The sequence below is a fragment of the Silurus meridionalis genome, chromosome 9 (assembly GCF_014805685.1).
Source record: "Silurus meridionalis isolate SWU-2019-XX chromosome 9, ASM1480568v1, whole genome shotgun sequence".
NCBI classification, from domain to species: Eukaryota; Metazoa; Chordata; class Actinopteri; order Siluriformes; family Siluridae; genus Silurus; species Silurus meridionalis.
Genome location: NC_060892.1, coordinates 2,110,559 through 2,129,664, shown reverse-complemented (window position 1 = coordinate 2,129,664; position 19,106 = coordinate 2,110,559). Strand labels below are relative to the sequence as shown.

The 19,106-nt window shown below is 38.4% G+C and overlaps 1 protein-coding gene and 1 long non-coding RNA gene across 3 annotated transcripts in view; one reads left to right on the top strand and one right to left on the bottom strand.

The window, feature by feature from the left end:
* The window catches only part of si:ch211-126j24.1 (phosphofurin acidic cluster sorting protein 2), a 71,423-nt gene extending 65,471 nt beyond the window's left edge, over positions 1-5,952 (bottom strand). Inside the window, exon 1 of one of the 2 annotated variants that reach the window (XM_046857175.1) lies at positions 5,080-5,952. In XM_046857175.1, coding sequence (XP_046713131.1) covers positions 5,080-5,318 — 239 coding nt within the window. In that variant the 5' untranslated portion in view covers positions 5,319-5,952. The remainder of the gene's footprint in view (positions 1-5,079) is intronic. The other variant, XM_046857176.1, reaches the window with a different exon arrangement.
* Positions 4,107-8,943, top strand: LOC124390991. The gene is made up of 3 exons (XR_006926890.1): positions 4,107-4,239; positions 7,735-7,948; positions 8,730-8,943. It is a non-coding gene; the product is annotated as an uncharacterized LOC124390991 (long non-coding RNA).
* The last annotated feature ends 10,163 nt before the right edge of the window (positions 8,944-19,106 follow it).

Sequence of the window (19,106 nt, the reverse complement as noted above, 5' to 3'; positions counted from 1 at the left end):
TATTTAAGGCCTGGAGTTTGGGAATAGATTAATGAGAAAAGTCCCTGTGAGTCACACCAGTGCAAGCTTGGCTTACATTCCAGTTTTTGTTTCACCGAATGTCCCAAAATGTCACCACTAGGACTATCACGCTTTTAACCAATGCATTTTTTTATAAAGAAACAAAAAACTTATCGTATCGAGACACCAACATATCGTATTAAATTAGACTTATTGTACATTGTTCTGACCTTAGAAGTTAGCAGATGGGAACTTTCACAATTCACCCAAATGTCCTCAGTTTTGTGCTGCAATGTAACATTATATATATATTACCAAAGACACACTTCAGAAACATAACCAGAGCTGATCCATATTTAATTACAGCGAACGAAATGCAAGCGAACCCCACACGATGTTCTCCTGCCCGGATAAGACCCTTTCTGCCTCAGGCTCTGACACCATGAGAGCAAGCAGGAAAAGACTGCCACATGCTTCTGATTTAAAGGAGTATTTTTTTACCATTCCACCGATGCCTGTTGAAGCCAGCGACGCAGCCGAGCTCCAACAGTTCCTCATGCACTTCTCACATTACAACAAATCCAAATCCAGAAGACCAGCGCTTATAAAGCAACTCCAATAAACTCACACGGCATTAAGATTTCACTTAAAAACCTATTCTAACAACTGACTGTTTAACCACCATTTCCAGTTGACTCGATGTTAGTGAAATCAAACAGAGCTCATGTCAGATCATTCTGAAGAACCATTAGATAAATATAAAACATTCAGCCCAGAAAAAATCCTATATAATGGATCATGAACAGGTACAGATCGGCGACATGAGCAGAGAAGGTCATTGCTGTAAAATACCTCAGGAGAGTTTCGGGACGGTTAACGAGGACGTTTTGCGTCGATGAAAATCTCCAAAGGAATCAGATTAGCTCATTATCAAGCAACACCCACACTCCAAAAAAACGAGCTTTCGCCATTGTTCGTTTACTAAACCCGCCCTTGTTTAGAATAATAAAGAATGCAAGTAACTAAATTAAGGTCAGTTAACCGTGTTACTCCTACCACAATTGAATAATGTCGGCTTTACTTAACAAGCGTTTTGTTGCAACTTTACATTGATACACCCAATAAAACCCGATAAACATGGAGGTGGAGGAAGCAACGGAATGGAAAAGAATTGACGACAGACGAAAAAAACGAAAGCACGAAAGATTGTTGACCAAATGTTTGCCACCAAAATTTGAAATGTCAAAATTTGGGGTTTTATAGCTTTTGGGGGCAAAGTTGTAAAAAACTTTGAATTTTTTATTGTTTGTGGTTGTTTACAACAAAATTACATTTACGTTACAGTTTGGAAATATCAAAACATTAACTTTTTTTATAATTTTTCTAAATAAAATGATTTATTAAAAGTGGTAGATGAAGTCCCATGTAGTTGAGTTAAAGTAGATCTACTCAGTTCTACTCATTTTAAACTTTCACTTGAGTAAAAGTACAAAGGTTTTTGCCTTAAAATGATTTATTATAACTATAATGTTCCTATTATCATTTTTTTTATAATAGGACTCTTTACTTCATCAACTCAGTTTATGTGAAAAGACTCGAATGTGACTCTCAGCACACTGATCTTTTAATAGAATGATATTAATGACTCAAACACTGATTTAAGTTCCAGTCTGGAGTTATTATTTATTGTTGTTGAACTGATGCTGAACTGTATGTTGGTGACACTCGACCCTGATTGGTGGATTGCTGCGTGTTTGACCAGTTAAGTTTTTTTATCCTCGTTAATAAAAACGAACGACTGATTTCTCAAAACGTAGTTGAGTAAACAGTTAAATATTTGACTTAGAATTGTAGTGAGGTTACAGTAAAGAATCTCCCCAAAAGGAAATACTTCAGTAAAGTACAAAAATACGTAAAAATAAAAAAAATGCTACAGTAACGAATTACGTTTATTTTTTTACAGTCCAATGCTGAATATACAAATATTTAGCGGCAGTTTCACAATTAACCAAAATGGTGTTGTTGTCATTTGATAGTTGGACCAGCGAAATTAAAATTGAGACAATTTCTTGAAAATTAATCAATTACAAAAGCTTGCAGAGAAAATGCTTTTATTTATTTATTAGTTTTGCGCTTGTAGAGAAATAGTAAATTAAATAGATAAAAACGTGTTCCACCTTACGTACTAAACGAACATTATTAAGTAAAATATACAAATAACTAATAAGGGGCAAATCTGAAAGGTTTCTATTTACGGTATTTAGGTTTGAAATTTTGTCAACTTTGCCTTAATTTCTTTTACTTTTACTTTTGATTAGGGTGAGGAAGAATTCACAAAAAGTTAGAAAGCAAGTAACGGTTTATGGAACTGATTTCGGGGCGTGAAATGGTGCAGCGGTGATTCCACCAGCTCTCTTTCTCCTTTCATTTCATTTCACTCCAATCCTGACAGGTGAGGAAGATCATCTCAAAGAAAAACTAAAAAAAAACACCAAATCTGGCACTGAAGAAGGAAATCCGTGTCGTAATCAAAAATGAAATCATCTCGAGATCATTCAGCTCTATCTTGAAGATTGTTTCCCACTCTGCCGAAGAGCTAACAGGATATCGCAGCTCCATGTAGACATCAACCTGTAACCCGAAGGTTATACGTCTGATAGCGAGGCAATGCGTTGGATGACATAACAAGCAGCGACATGTTTATGCTCTTCGTAGAACAATGTGCGCTTGTTCGTTCATCATTTATTCATCTTTAATAACCACTTTCTCCTCAGTGTGTCCCAGGAAGAACACAGCAGATCTATTTTTCCCCAGAATGTTCCACAAAGTTCCACACACAGTTCAACGTCATGCGATGTGCTAGCGTTTTTAACATTTTCTCTTCCATCGGAACTACGAGAGCCAAACCCGTACCAGCATCACAAAGCTCCATGACAATGTGCTCCAAACTTATGGAACATGATGAACGCGAACGCTGACTGCACCCCAGGACTACTTACGTATAAATATATAAATACGCCCTAAATTACGAGGGTTCGACTAGTGATTTTTTTCCTTCTTATGATGATGATATGACACATGAGTCCGACAGGCTCCGCCCTCCTCTCACAAACCGGCGCTTGTACACGCCCACATACATACTGACTGTCAATTTTTTACAATATGGTGGTGTAATTGCTGTTTTGCCAAATGATGTACTGTTACATTATTAACACATTACAGTAAAGTACTGTATAAATATAAATATACACCCTTTAGCTACATGTTATTTATTAGATCATTTCAGACCCTGGTCTCGTGCAACCCGCTATACCGCTGTTCCACCTTCTTAAATACATAATTGTTGTGACCTCAGATCTCTTCTGTTCTTCTCACAGATACCCAGGAGACAACGGTTATTGATTTGTGTAAAATCTGTATCATCAGTTACATCCACAGAGCAATGTAAAGCCAGATGGAAAAAATTTAATAAAAATCCCAAAACGCTCCTTGGTGCTTTTCATTCCAAAAAACACATCACCTCCTGAGTAGATCTTCATCTCCTGAACACTAAAACCTTCAGGGTCCCACAGCAACAAGACAGGGGGTAGAGGTTCGCTTGGGGAGTGAGAACATAGATCTCCTCCAAGACTAATTGGCCAGCAAAGCATTTCCCAAGGCAACATTACTCCATCACACATAATGGCGGAACACGGCTTTCCCGAACCAATTAAAGTCCAATGAAACGGCATGAATAATCGACCTGCTGTTTGCTAGCTGAGGTGATCTAGGCAACCTGTTAATTACTGGAAGCCCTGATCTATTACGGGCTCTATCTGCAACATCGTTTTTCTTCCTGCTGAGAATTCTGGTGCGTTTGGCAATGCAAGGAAAAAAAACACTGTGAAATCAAGGGAAAAAGAATAAGTATTTAAGAGTGGAGGTTGCGACTAAGTACCACCAAGGGATGAACGTGGAATAGTTGCGAAAAGAACGTCTCTACAGCACAATCTTAACAACCCCCAACCCCATAACCAGCCACCAGCCAGCTGTCCTCATTCCAGCTCTTCCAGAGTATAAAGTGTCTCTTATTTCTGAGAATCTGCCCTTCGCTGGTCCTCCTACATTCTCTGACGGTCTGTGCATGGCATGTCGTAAAAAAAAAAAAAAGAAGCGTGCATAAATTTGGAGTTGTTGCGGCTAAACATCCGTCTCAAGCGTTTTTTTAACCAGCGGAGGATGCATGAGCGCATTGTTTAGGTATGTTTATAGCCGTAAAAAAAAAAAACATGAGTGCTATGATTTATGAGAAGAAGTAGAAGAAAAAAAGTGGGGATTTTATTCTTTCTAATGAAAGAAGAAACCTGGGAGTGTTATATCAGAAGAGAGCTGCAGGAGAAGAGAGGGAGGGGGGAAATGACATCTGCAACCAATAATCAAAAACTTCTGGCCTGCTATTACAAGAGATGCAGGATCTCAGTGATGAGGATTATGAGCACGTAATGCACGCGTTATAAACGCGTTATTAGTCGAGCGAGCTGCAAATACATGGTGCGCGTGCTGAAAGCAACAATGCAACATCGAACTGGATACAAAAAAACGAATCCGTTATCAGCAGCTTGGCTCAGGGAGACTCAGGGAGATGGCACTCCAAATTTAGGTCACATCAATCCACCAAGAGCTGGGAGGTGGGTGGGCGGAAAAAACTCCCAGAACCACTAGAAAACAGGACCGAATCCGAATCGAGTTCTGTGCACTTTTTTTTTTTATTATTTCCCGCACCAAAGCGCTTCAAAAGGATAAACAAACAAATGTCGCGCGCCAAATAATAAAAAAACAATTGAGGCGTAATTAAAAAAAATGCGCGCAATTTAATTAAGCGTCTCGCGCGCCCGCACCCGCGCCCGTGAAAATCACGCAATCACGCGAAATCAACTCGGGGCGCGCGCTGCAAAAGATCTCGCCGAAATCTACAATCCGACAAATCCCACAACCCGAACCCCGTTCCATGCACGCGCAGAACACGCCGGCTTTGCATGCACACTGTTTAAAACACCGAATTTTCACTTCAATCCAGAGACAAAAGACGCGCTCCGGTACCTCGGCACGCAGCTCGGGGAGGATCGGTCGATCTCCCACGTCGCAAAAAGATTCATAGGAACGGGAAGAGGACCAGAAGAGCCCGAGGCTGCAGCCCCGGATCCGGTCATGATTCCCGGAGCGGTGAGCCCGACCCCCGGTGCGAGACCACCGACTCCGACACCGACGCCGACGCCTCCCGTGCCTGGATTCATGAAGGCGGCCCGGACCCCTCCTCTCTCTATGGCCGCCGCCATCATCGCCTCTCCCGGCTCCCGGCTCGACCTGTGTCCGCCCTCTGTCTCTGTCTCCGTCTCTCACTGATCTCCTGGCTGTCTCACGCTCGCGTCCTAACCCCCTCGCTGGAGGATCATCTCGGACTCAGATCCACACTTACACACTGCTTATCTTCTCCGACGCTCTCAGAGGCGGAGCTTCATTCAACACAAAAATGTGCAAGCTGGTTTTAGAGCGTGGCCGCTTGGTGGAGCCACTGATCCACGGTTTCAGAAGGCCATGTGTTCCTGGGCTTGTAGGAACCCTGCTAGAAACCCCCATCGGCACTCTTTGAGACAAATGCATTCATTAGACAAATCTCGTGCTGCTTAAATACACGAGGAAGAAGAAGACAATCCTAGAAGAACAAAACGTCCTTGTGCACAAATCCAGCTCCACAAAGATATGTTTTACATTGGATGAAGTGAAAGATCTCCTGAGCCTGGGAGGACCATGGCAAGGAAACACTCCCATCGATGGTATGAAGGACCTTTGGAGGAACCAGACTCAAATAGAGGGTGAATGATGGTTCTTCCTCAAAATGTTAGCACAATTTTGGAGGCACACACTTGTACTTGGAAACTGTGTCATAAGATTTTTCCCTTCACTTGAAACCTGTTCCACCATGAACCATGCAGATCAGCTTTACATGGGATGGTGTGGAAGATCTCCTGCTACTGCTCTCAACCCTATTGTATATGATAAATGTGAACAATGACCACACCCCAGGCCTCCTCACATCACCTACATCTTACTAACACCCTTGAGGATGAATTCATCTCCACAAAGAATCGTGTGTCCACAAACTTTTGTTTTTGATTCTTCAATTTTTTTGTTGTTTTTATGAAACGTGAAGATACGAACGGATGAAATATGACACAAATATCCACGTGTGTGTGTTTTACATTTAATATAAACATTTTCAATTTATTCAGCAGCTTTTAACAAATGTCTTCATTTCTTCCGTCCTTCATTCGTTCCCTCATTCGATATGTGGCCACGATTTTCTCATTTTAAGAGAAATTCTTGAAGCTTGAAAAAAAAACGCTAAAGAATCCATTATGATGCAGTGACACTGCGCTAACTCTAGTTTTTTATACCTCTGCCGTTGTTGTGAATGTTTTCAAGTTTAATAATAATCATAATAAAATGAGCTCAAAGTGCAAGGCGGAGACTAAACAAACGGTCCGCCACTTAATACGTTCCTGAGGGAAACAGACATTCAGGACTGCATTCGGGACACGTGTGTACTGAACCTAAAGCCCCGTACCGAAAAATGTTAGTACGAATACGTGTACAGTGCAGCCACGAAACTCGCGAGGGCGAAGATTTGACTCTCCTTTTGATGTTTCCTTTTTCAAGGGGATTTAAACATGTACTGTTCTGTAAACTCAACAACAATTGTGAATTACTCGCTGAAATGTTTTATTTACTACTTTAAATAAATAATTAAATAATAAAATAGTTTTTCAAATATTTTTATGCAGTTTATTTTATAGAATTATTATATTTTAATATATATTATAATTTAAAGTTGGCTTCTCGCCAACTATCTGTTTTAACTCTTAATCCGGTTCCAAATGAAAAAGTTGCGAACTATCAAGGTCACGAGTGTGAAGGTCACAGTGTGAAGGTCACGAGTGTGAAGGTCACGAGTGTGAAGGTCACGAGTGTGAAGGTCGCGAGTTTCGAGGTTCGAGGATTATGGTGATTCTGTTCATTGGTTTTCTGTGTTTGTTTTGTTTTTAATAGTAATATTTTGTGGGGTTATTTTAATTATTAAAAGAAGATAACAGCTAAATTCCACCATATAAACAAACAATGCAAATCTAAATTTAACCTAATCATATAATATAAAATCTAACCTGAAAAAAAAGAAAAGGGGTAAATGTTTCCTTTCTTTCCCTGGAAACATAATCAAAATACACATCATATGAAAACAAAAGCAGGGGCATATATGTACAGGGAATTTCTCCACAGAATTTCATTCTTTTTGTTGTTAATTAATATTTTGATTTTTCTAATGACAACATTTCTTTTAGGAATAATTCACTTTCAGTATAATTTGCAAGGTTTTATTTGTGGATGAATGATTTACAATGCAAAATATACATTTGACCAGATATTACAAAATAAATAATAATAATAATAATAATAATAATTATTATTATTATTATTATAATAATAAATTACAATTCACCTGAAAACCATCCTGAAAAAGTAAGTTTATAAAATCAGATTTAAAAACACAAAGATTTAGCCTGTCTAATCTCAAGTGATCCAAGTCTTCCTCATGTCCATGCTGGTTCCTGTTCTCTGATTTTAATGGTTTGTTATAGAGCGCCACCTTGTGTCTATTATGAGCCTTTGCATCAGCTCCCATGTCATTTTCTGTTACAGACCAACCAACATGTAGAGACCTGCGTAATCCTTTCTACTCCTGCAGAGCTCAATCCAAACCTGCACCTGCAGGAACAACCAGTGTAAACCCTTCAAGAACCTGTTTATTTGGGAAGAAAGCAGGATATTCCCACGCTTATTCCTTTCCAGGGATCAAACTGCAACATTTTCATACAAGTTCCACAAAAATTTGGACACCTTGACTATACGATTGGTATGTGCTTCTTTTATTGAGCTCCCATTCCACATTTTCTCCATTTACTCCAAACCCTATACTCTTCTGGTGAATTGTTTCTCCAGATTTTGGGGAGATGTGTGAAGATTCATTCAGGTGTTAGTAAAGTCAGGTACTGATGTATATGAGAAAAATCAGGTTGAGATTCAGAGCTCTATAGCAGGAGATCTTTCACTCGAACACATGTAGAGCATATCTTCATGGAGCTAGGTTTATGCCTAGGTCTCCTAGTTTAATTTAAGGGACAGTTTTATGGCATCCAAAGACATCCTTCACACATGTGTGCCTCCAACTTTTTTCAGAAAGAACCACATTCACCCGAATAAGCATGGGTTCCTCTTTTTTGAGTCTGGTTCCTGTCCAGGTTTCTCGATATCTATGGGAGTTTTTCCTTTCCACGCTCACCCCAGACTGCTCATCAGAGATAAATACACATCAGATTAAATACACGAAGCTCGTTCAATCCTGTGAAGTTGCTCTACAACAATGTCTATTGGTAAAATATTGCATTTAATTGAATACGGATGTGAAAGTCAGGTGTCCCACAGTGTATACGGTGTGTATCTATTTGTACATTTTCGTGAAATCTTGCTTCAATACTAAATCGCCTACTTGAGATGAGCTCTATTACAGATTGTATAAAGACTACAGGTATTGCAGTGGTATTGTGTTCACATCAGAATCATCTGTTACTTGATTTCCATTCACTATTATTCTCGTTTTTGTGTTTATTGTTTGTGTTATTTGTCCTGGTCTTTAGGTCGGTGTCAGACAGGGACAGTGTGGGATGCAAATACAGGTCTGTTTGCTTTGTTTTTTTATTGAACGTCTGAGGCAGACGAGTCAAAAAGGCAAACCAACCTCAATACCACGATGCAGACACAAAGTGAAGCCATCAGCAAACAGACTGTAGCAGGAACTGGAGTTCAGGACAAAGCAGAGTCCAAGCCAGGACACGGGATGAGAGATTTAAAGGCTCGTTGACGTCATTAGTGAGCAGTTGTTGAATAAAGACTTGAAATTAATGAATGAGCGTTATTTATAGATGTGTGTGTGTGTGTGTGTGTGTGTGTGTGTGTTGGTTTTTGTGGTTTATGTGGACATTTGACCTGATTACGCATCGACATTATGGGGACATTTGGGATTATGGGGACAGGACAGGTGTCCTCATAATTCCCGCACTGTGGCTATATATATCTATACTAGAGGAGCTGAAATTCAAAATTTCAGTCCATGTCCATTTATACCACAAACACCCGAAACTGACTTAACACAGTGTAACTTTGAATTTCGTAGTGCGCCCTGTAGCCCGGAGCCGGTACTGCAATCCGTTCACACATGTGTGAAAATTTGAGCCTTCTGATTGGCTAGCGCTGATTGCCATTTTTCGTTCTGTGATTGGCTGAGACCTACGTCAATTATCCTACGTGTTCCTTTTAAGGGCGGAGTTTCATTAGACTCGGTTTGCCAACACATTGAACAGCCATTATCCAGCCCTTTAAAAGCCAGGTATGATTATAAAGTTCATAAACTTAATGAGTAGACTATTGATATATTCCAAGAGCTCGGTTCCTTGTTGTAAATTAATGTTGTAAGAAATATTTCATTGGAATCTGGAGATTGGGGTGAATTTAGCCTTAATGCATAAATTAAAGCTGGCTAGTTAGCAACATTATCAATGGTTAGTTTTAAAACCTGAGTTGAATAACTAATTACTGATAAATCTTGTACCGAATGCGCACTGTATAAATTTGGGTTTAGTGCGTTTGGCCGAATTAAAATGAAGGGGAAATGTCTGTATGTTAGCATGGATGCTAGCTAATAATAGTCAGTGCTGATAGCCGCTAGCTGATAGCCGCGCGCGCATCCTCGCGGCTCTTTAAACGCGTTCGCTCCGGCCACAGAGCGCGTGCAGTGTTGTAAGGTGAGCTGCTGGGCATACAGCACCCGGACTGCTTATAAACTACTGAGAACTGCTTTTAATTATTTTATTTATTATAAGGCTGTATGCTATTTAATGTCGCTAGAACATCACTTCCGGTTAGCGCGTGCAGTGTTGTAAGGTGAGCTGTTGTACACAGCACCCGGACTGCTTACAAACTACTCAGAACTGCTTTTAATTGTTATTATTTTGTTTATTATAAGGCTGTATGCTATTTAATGTCACTAGAACATCACTTCCGGTTAGCGCGTGCGACCGGAAACAGCTGAGTGCGTGCGGCGCGGGAGTTACATGGCTGAGTTTGGAGCGGTGGTGAGGGTCTGAGTGTGAGATAGAGATGATGGTACAGTGTGTAAACACTGCTGTATCACTGTGAGGGTGTAAATAACCCCTGATACTCTTCACTCATAACTCAGTAATACTGTAGTCAGAAGTAAAGCAGAATGAACACATCAGAAGTCTGATATCTTTGAGTGTCAGTGTGATGGAGAGTTTAAATCCCAGCTCTCCTCAGCATTGTCCCATGCTCTATCACTGGACATGTTTTACATAAACACCACTTATATTAACAATTTAAGGTTTTAGTTTAAATAAACACTCATTTCTGTGGGGAAGAACAGCATCATTTTAACATGGCTGAGATGAAGCGCAGAAGAAGAAAAGAACATCCAAAGCAGGAGACGGAGTATTACACATCTGCTGGGAAAGACAAACCTGGAAATATATAAATTCAGATAAAGGTAAGGGTCCATTCACACATGCCATCCTATGTTCCTTTTGACCTAGACTGCTTTCATTAACAGACAGGGCATTAGGATAAAACTGGTGTGAAGTTCACGACTGGATTAATATTTCATTTTTTCTTATTCAGGGTGTGGAGTATTCAGTTCAGTCCCTTTTGATGAGGGAGACCTCTTTAACCTCGCAACAGCAGACACTCTGGCAATCATCGAACACAGTAAACAGGTAATATATTTTTTTTTTTTTACAGTTGTGAAATTATATTGAGCTCTTATTATATCTTATAAATCTGTATGTACTGTGTATGCCTGAGACCTGTTTCATTGTATATCAGGGCTTTAGTGATTTACATGTGTTTTGTGTTTATTGGCGTGTGTATGTAACAGACATGGTTTAGCAGTACACTGGGTATATGGGGACGTTGTTGTAATGTGATAGTCAATGTACATAAGCAGCTGTGTGTATAGTGTCTGACAGAAACCTGGTCTCGAGGGACTTCACTTTATAAAGTTATTGTATGAGCACCATTAACTTTATTAAATTAATTTCTCTTAAATTTGCATCTTATAGATGTAGACTTACTGACTATTGTACTTCCTTATCCCTCAGAGGTAAGGGTTTGTTACAGAAGCACCAAATAGCAGATGTGACCTGGGTGATTGTATATCATGAGAACAAAAGTGACCCAAATATTATAGTATAGTTAAGGCAGCAATGTTCTTGCTGGGTGTAAATAATATACCATATATACAGTGTGCTTTGCTAATGTACTGTATATACAGTGCACTTAAAATCACCCCAAAAGCCTGACATAGACCTTATAGAGTATCTGTAAAATGCAATAGTAAAGGAAGTGGCAGATTGTTGTTGCTCTAATAAAAATAAAAGGAATATTTGTTGATTCAATCTTGGTGGAAACTACTGGAATTTTCACAGAAACAGTTTTATGCATAGTCATTTGTAGAACTAGCAGTTCTGCAAAACCTAGTATGTCGGACTAAATACTAAGACCTTGTTTGCGATTGTTAATAATACAATTGCTGGTGATCCAAATGCTTTTTTTTTAAATATTTCTAAACATACCAATCTGTTTTAAATTAAATGTTTTGTGTAAAACTTAGTTTTATGTATCTTTTGAAATTAATGTCTTGGTTTGATATGGTTGCTAATGCAGTAAAATTAATTGCATTAAAATGTGACTTAAGTATCAAATACATTCTAGGGCTACTTAATGTTTATAACAAATGTGAGAAAGATTTCTTGTTTCTGTTTTTAGAATGTAGCTGAAAACATTAGAGGTTACTGCAGTAGATGAGTTGGAGGCTGCTGATCCAGGAGAAGAGTGAGAAAAGGTAATTTATAAAAATCATATTCTGATTATTTATTCCCAAAATGTTGCAGGTACTTTGCATTGTTTTAGTATGTTTTTATCAGTACGTATTGTCTCTCTTAGTCACTGGGAGAGATTGACTGGATGGGTGAACACTATCTGTGAACCATGTCTTGAGATCAAAATGACTGAGATTTTGTGTGCAGTTTTAGGTGCTGGGGTTAGGATTGAGTTAGTCTGTGTGTATGTAGTGTGTATGGCTGAGACCTGTTTTATGAGAACACTGTGTCTAATAAGGACATGCATAGACCATCATGTAAGAGTCCTCTACCAAAGGAGTATTAGTGTGTCCGTGTGTTTGACAAATACATGGTATATCAGGGCTTTAGTGATGTACATGTTTAGTGTTTATCTGAGTGTATATGGAACAGACATGGTTTAGCAGTACACTGGGTATATGGGGACGTTGTCAATGTACATAAGCAGCTGTGTGTATAGTGTCTGACAGAAACCTGGTCTCGAGGGACTTCACTTTATAAAGTTATTTTATGAGCACCATTAACTTTATTAAATTAATTTCTCTTAAATTTGCATCTTATAGATGTAGACTTACTGACTATTGTACTTCCTTATCCCTCAGAGGTAAGGGTTTGTTACAGAAGCGCCACATAGCAGATTTGTTGTACCTTGTAGTAATGTGATAGTCAATGTACATCATCAGCTGTGTGTATAGTGTCTGACAGAAACCTGGTCTCGAGGACTTCACTTTATAAAGTTATTGTATGAGCACCATAAACTTTATTAAATTAATTTCTTTCAAATTTGCATCTTATAGATGTAGACTTACTGACTATTGTACTTCCTTATCCCTCAGAGGTAAGGGTTTGTTACAGAAGCACCACATAGCAGATGTGACCTGGGTGATTGTATATCATGAGAACAAAAGTGACCCAAATAGATTATAGTTAATGCATCATGCGTATTATTATATTGCTGGGTGTCAATTATATGGGTGCAAATTAATAGAGAGCCAAAAGATTATGAAAAGTAAAAAAATATTTATATATTGTTAATTATGTCCAAATGATAGTCCAAATGTGTTAACCTGGTTAAGAAGATGCTACAGCCAGGCTTACATTGTCTGATTTTTGGAATAACTCCAATATTTTACTGCTGTCTGTACATCAGATAGTCAGTGGAATGCGAGCGTAAATTTGAAACGTTAGTGAAGCTAAATGTATGTTTAAAATCAAAAATGCTTTGAGAATCTAATTGGTTTGTGTCCAGCCTAAAGGGAGGTAATAGCCATTAAAATATCCCTGGACAGGTCCATATAAAAGCATTTAGTTTTGTCTATTTTAGATTACCATTGTAAAGGGCCAATCTAAGCCTAAGAAACAGGATTCAAAAGAACTTTGTGAAAAGACAAAAAAGTAAGGTTGCCTGATAGACATTATTTTTGTCATAAGAAATTCTGTTAAATAATTATAAACTGAGTATTTGTTTTGGTTATGTTTTTAAATATGTACTGAACAGTATCTTACAATAACAAAAACAGTTCTTGAACAAAAGAAAATATGACAAAGGTTTATATTGATAATTTGTATATCATATTACTGTTCAGTAGAATATACAAAAACCTTGTTATTTTATCACCTCAGCTTTGAAATTAAAGGTATGCATTTAAATTGTAAAATTGAGTCCTTGATATGTCCTGTGTAGAATTAGGCTAGTATTAAGGCATCAAGATAAATTGGTGAAAATCTTTAATGTTATGATTATTCAAATCGATGAGCTTTTAGTTACAAACGAAACATACAGTAGTATTAATTTTTGCATCTGCTTTTAAGATAAACTCAACATTGATGCTAGTGATGGAAGTGACTCTGAGAGTGGGGCTGATGCTGCGAATTTGGATGCTTCCTGAAGACACCAGCACAGATCAGTAGGTTTTCTAACCTGTTCTAACCATGTTTAATATGCGCCATAATATGTCAGTCCACACTGCTAATGTACTCAATGATGATTTCTTTTTTACAGGGATGTGAAGCAATCGGACACCAGAAGAGGAAAATGGTTTGCGTTGCATTTTTTAGGTTATGATTTTCAGGATTTTTCAGGACACTTTTTCAATATATTAATTAGCAATAAGAATTTATATTACAAAAGGTAACATTATTCACATTTATTTGCTATTTATAGTCCTAAACAAACCTCTGCCATCATACCTCTTTCACTTACTGTCTGTGGTTATGTTTGCATACACTCATTGATACAATTGAGTTCTTCGATGTCCCATCTACATTTATGGCAATAGCAAACTCCCATTCCCAGAGCGACGTAGAAAAGCTTTGGAGTTCCCATCAAGAAATGTACACACCAGGCATAACGTTATGATCTTATAACGTTATGACTAGTGATTGAATAACACTAGCTCTTTATTATGGCAGCTGATCGTGGGTGGGATTTATTAGGATTGTAATTAGCTTTACAATTTTCCTCATTTTAAATTGGTTTAAGTGTCTTTATGTAATTCATTTGTATATCTAGCTCTCTGCAAGCTTTATATAACACTGAGCATTTTGGAGATTTCACTATGCACTAAACATTCAAATATCTAAACATCTTGGTTATCAAATTTCATTTATAATGGGTTTTTGGTTAGTTTGTTTATGAATATTTTGCAGAGACTAAAAACTCTAAAAGAAGTCCCGAAAACTACAAGGAAAGGACTTGTTCTTTTAAGTCACTGATGTCTTGATAGTGCACCATGCTGTCAAGTCTGTGTTTGTGTGTGTCAGAGGGCCAATAAAACATGCCTGTCCCTTCAATACTGTGTGATGTCTTGTTTGTGTATTGTTAAAACCAATGTCCTGATAAAGCCCGTATGTCCTTACAAACACTATTTTTGTCAGAAGGCGGGACATTCCGAGCAGGTCCTCATATACAACCATAATGTCAGGTCTTTATATAAATTGTTTAAATTTGTGTAAAGTAATTCTGAAGTGAAATTTGTTTTCCTCAGAGCTGATTAGATTTTTTGACATTTGTAGCATCACTGTAGCACAAGGGGAAGGGTGGGTACCTTTAAACCATGGTACAACTTGTTTACCAGGCAAAGTCCACCTAATACATAAAAACCAGTATGTGTGTGTGTGTGTGTGTGTGTGTGTGTGTGTGGTGTGTGTGTGGGGTGTATGATTGTACAAACTGGTAAAGAAATAGTCCACCTATTGGACAAAATGTCTCGGAGCTGTGTTTTTCTGGTCGGCCTCTGAGACGAGGTGCCATAGAATTTATCTGATGAAGCAAATGAGCCTGCAGAACTGCTTATTCTCCAGGGTTCTGGTTCTAGAATGTCCTCTGAGCACATTCTGTGGTTCATTTCATCAATTCATGTGTATAAATAACTAGTTCCATATGATGTATCAGAAAGCTTTTTATTGCTCTTCTGCTCAAATCTATTCACGTATCTTCTTCTGGATGGCAGCGAATATTCATTCATTAGACTTCCATCATTGGTGAGGTTCTCAACTCTGTAAAGGCATCAGGGTGGATCGGGAAGGTCCAGAGAGGAGGGGATGGGATCACTGGCATTTCATTTTACTCCCCTGGGATGACCCTCCTTTTAGAAATGGTTGCAGTGTTGTACTTTATTGATTCAAATGTAAACAAAAACAGAATGCAATGACCTGCAAAATGTATAAACCTATATTTGATTTACAATAGAACATACAAAACATATCAAATGTATAAACCGAGAATTATATTCCATTTTAAGGAAAAAATGAGGTCATTTTGAATTTCACAGTTGGGACGAGGCACCAAAAATATAAATAACGTAAATGAAACATTTAGCAAATTATGAGGCTTGACAGCATGTCAGTAAGATGATGGGGTATAAATAGTGTATCTTAGAGAGGTAGAGTCTCTCAAAAGTAAAGATGGGCAGAACTTCACAAATCTGTGAGAGATTCTGTCTACAGGTTGTGGAACAATCTCAGAATAATGTTCCTCAACATCAAATTGAAAACAGTTGAATATCTCATCATTTACAGCACATTATATCATCAAAAGTTTTGAAGAATCTGGAAAAATCTTTGTGTACAAGAAACAAGGGTCAAAATCAATATTGGATGGCCGTGGTTTAAAACACCATGTTTCTGTAATGGAAATCACTGCATGGGCTCATTAACTCCTCCAGAAATCATTGTTTGGCATGTCATCCACAAATGCAGGTTAAATCTCGATAATGAAAAGAAGAAGTCATGCGTGAATATGATCCATGCGTGAACATCCTCTCTGGGCCAAAGGTCATTTGAAATATTCTGAGGTAAAGTTTAAAACTGTTCTGTAGTCAGACAAATCGAAATTTTTATTTCTTTTTGGAAACCATGGACACCACGTCTTCCAGACTAAAGAGGAGAGGGACCAGTTGGATTGTTATTAGGGCTCAGTTCAAAAAGCTCTGATGGTATAGGAGTGCATTAGTGTCTGTGGAATTGTCAGCTTGCACAGGCTCCATAATTGTTGAATGGTATTTACAAGTTTTAGAGCAACATATACTTCCATCCAGAAAACGTCTTTTTGAGGGAAGGCCCTGCATATCTGAGCGAGACAATGCTAACTGCATACTGCATCTATTAGAATAGCATGATTTCATCGCAGAAGAGTCGAAGTGCTGAACTGGAATGCCTTCAGTCGAGACATTTCACCATTTAAAAAATCATTTTATGAAATGAAAAATACAACAAAGGACATCCAGAACTGTTGAGCAGCTAGAATCTTGTATCAGACCCCTATGGGACAACATTGTTATCTAGCTATCCATCCATCCATCCATCCATCCATCCATCATCCATCCATCCATCCATCTAGTTTATCTGACTGTTTCATCATTGACATTTACATATTCATATGTTTTATAACTAGCTGCTTTGTTAGGAGCTTGTTTTTATTGTTATTATTATTAGTAGTAGTATAAAAGATCTTCAACATGTTGGATGTGGACTTTATGAAAGCAGCAGTAACGCAGGGTGTCGTCGATGTATTCTATAAAAAATATTCTTAAGTTTCCTGAACAATGTCATTAATAAATAGAAAATCGATGTCAGGGGCAGGGATCATTCCGTGCGGAATTCTGGGATATTTGTAGAGGAAGCTGTGAGCATTCTGATTCCAAGGACATGCTTAATTATTAGTTTTGCTTCTTTTGTTTTACAATAAAAAAAAAAAAAGACATTCTCCTCCTTCTCCTTGCTTCAAAAGGGTGACAGGAACTGGTGCAGAACAGAGTAATAATATGATTTTAGGACTTGGAAAGGAATTTAGATTTTTGAGGATCTTAATGAGAACTGGGGCAGAGAAATACAAAGGGCTTGAAAAAAAGGAAACCCTGTCACTTCCCAGGCTGCCTCTCCATCTTATTTCTGCTACTGGGTTATTAAAGGTTGGCTTTGATGGCTGGCAGGGAAAAAGAGGCTGAGCTAGCTGCAGGAGGTGGCTTGACAGATCATCTAACATGGCATGAATGGAGTCTAGCTGCTGTTTTTGTCCCCTGATTACTCTACCATGAACAAACAACGTCTCATGTTGTTTGCCAAAACTTGCTGCATGCATGAACACTGAAGGTGTTTTACCGATGCAGACCACTGAATGGTGGATGTGTTTTTATCATTTGAAGTGTCATTTCGAATTTTTTTGTGGCGATACTCATCTGTCAGGAATTGAGCACAGGTATGATTATGTAAAGGTGTCTGCAGGAGGCACTGGGAGAATGTAGGATCAGTAAAACCTGTACAATGTCTGTGAAAAGTGTGGTGATATTAAGTGTTTTATGGTTTTCCAGAGACACAAACATGTTCCTTGTGTTTCTATGCACCAAACCATGGAATGTAACGAGTATGAAGATTCCTTTTGACCAAACAAATACAGGTAGTCTTCTACTTATGATGGAGATACGTTACGACGAAGATGCGATGACAGTGACAGCCTGTGATAGCCTGATTTATCATCTTCTGCTCCAAACTGATGGCTTTCTTCTTCTTTTTTTCACTACCAGCAGGAGACATCCTTGGCGCTTGGAAGACTAAAATTGCTTTTTGATACCGTTTGAAACAAACGTACATCGTACGCTGCTGCCTGTTCCGCAAAATACCATCGTAACTCGGGGGAACCTCTGTATATAAATGTACAGATGTTCCACTTTATTTTCATTAGAAATTCCTCCCTTAGCATGAAGAACAGCTCTACATGCTCTCCGGACGATTGGTTTCTCCAAACGTTCACAGAAATAATGTGTTTATAAGAATAGGTTTTCATATCAACAACCCCAAACCATTAAACTTCCACCTCCATGTGTGACTGTGGAGCACAATTGACCAGCACATTTGAACTCCACAGAACTTTATTTTACTCATTCACTGTCCAATTCTTGTGTTTTTGCCTTTGGGTTTGAAACAACAAGAACATGTATGTGTCTAAAAACCCATAAATACCAGAGTTTCCAAACAGGAACTAAAGCAGTGTTTACACTTGAAAACAGAGGTCCCGGTCTCAAGAATTTACTTCCTTCATAAAGTTTTCTCCAAAAGTTTTTATCTGGTTGTAATTCTGGTATCTGTGATGTTCTTATCAATACACTTCAGTCAAGGAAGCAAGTAAGCAGCTGTTGAGACTGTTGAGAACTAAAGCTCTCACTATCTGCACCCTGACAGCTGGAAGATGATGGACTGTAGTAGCTCCTAGTCAACAGTCTGATTGAAGGTATGAAGGTGTGAAGTACTCTGCCCAACAAATCCAATTCTTTTTGTACCTTTTATACAAGCTTCGAGATGCGTGACCCAACGGCATTGCCAACCACAAAGAAACCCTTGAGCCGAGTGCCACTCTTACAAACACAAGAAGCACTCAAGGGCTGGACCTGCTTGATTTTCTGCTTGGTTTCTGAAATATTTTGGATGGACATCGAACACAGACAGTCTAAACACAGTCTAAAAAAACTTCAATTAATATTCCAGCTAATCATGTGGAACCAGCCTCAGATTTCCAGATCTCAGTGATTTCCTTTTGATGAGAACTTCATTGGGGCATCAGTCAGGTTCGGAATAAAGAGGAGGACACGA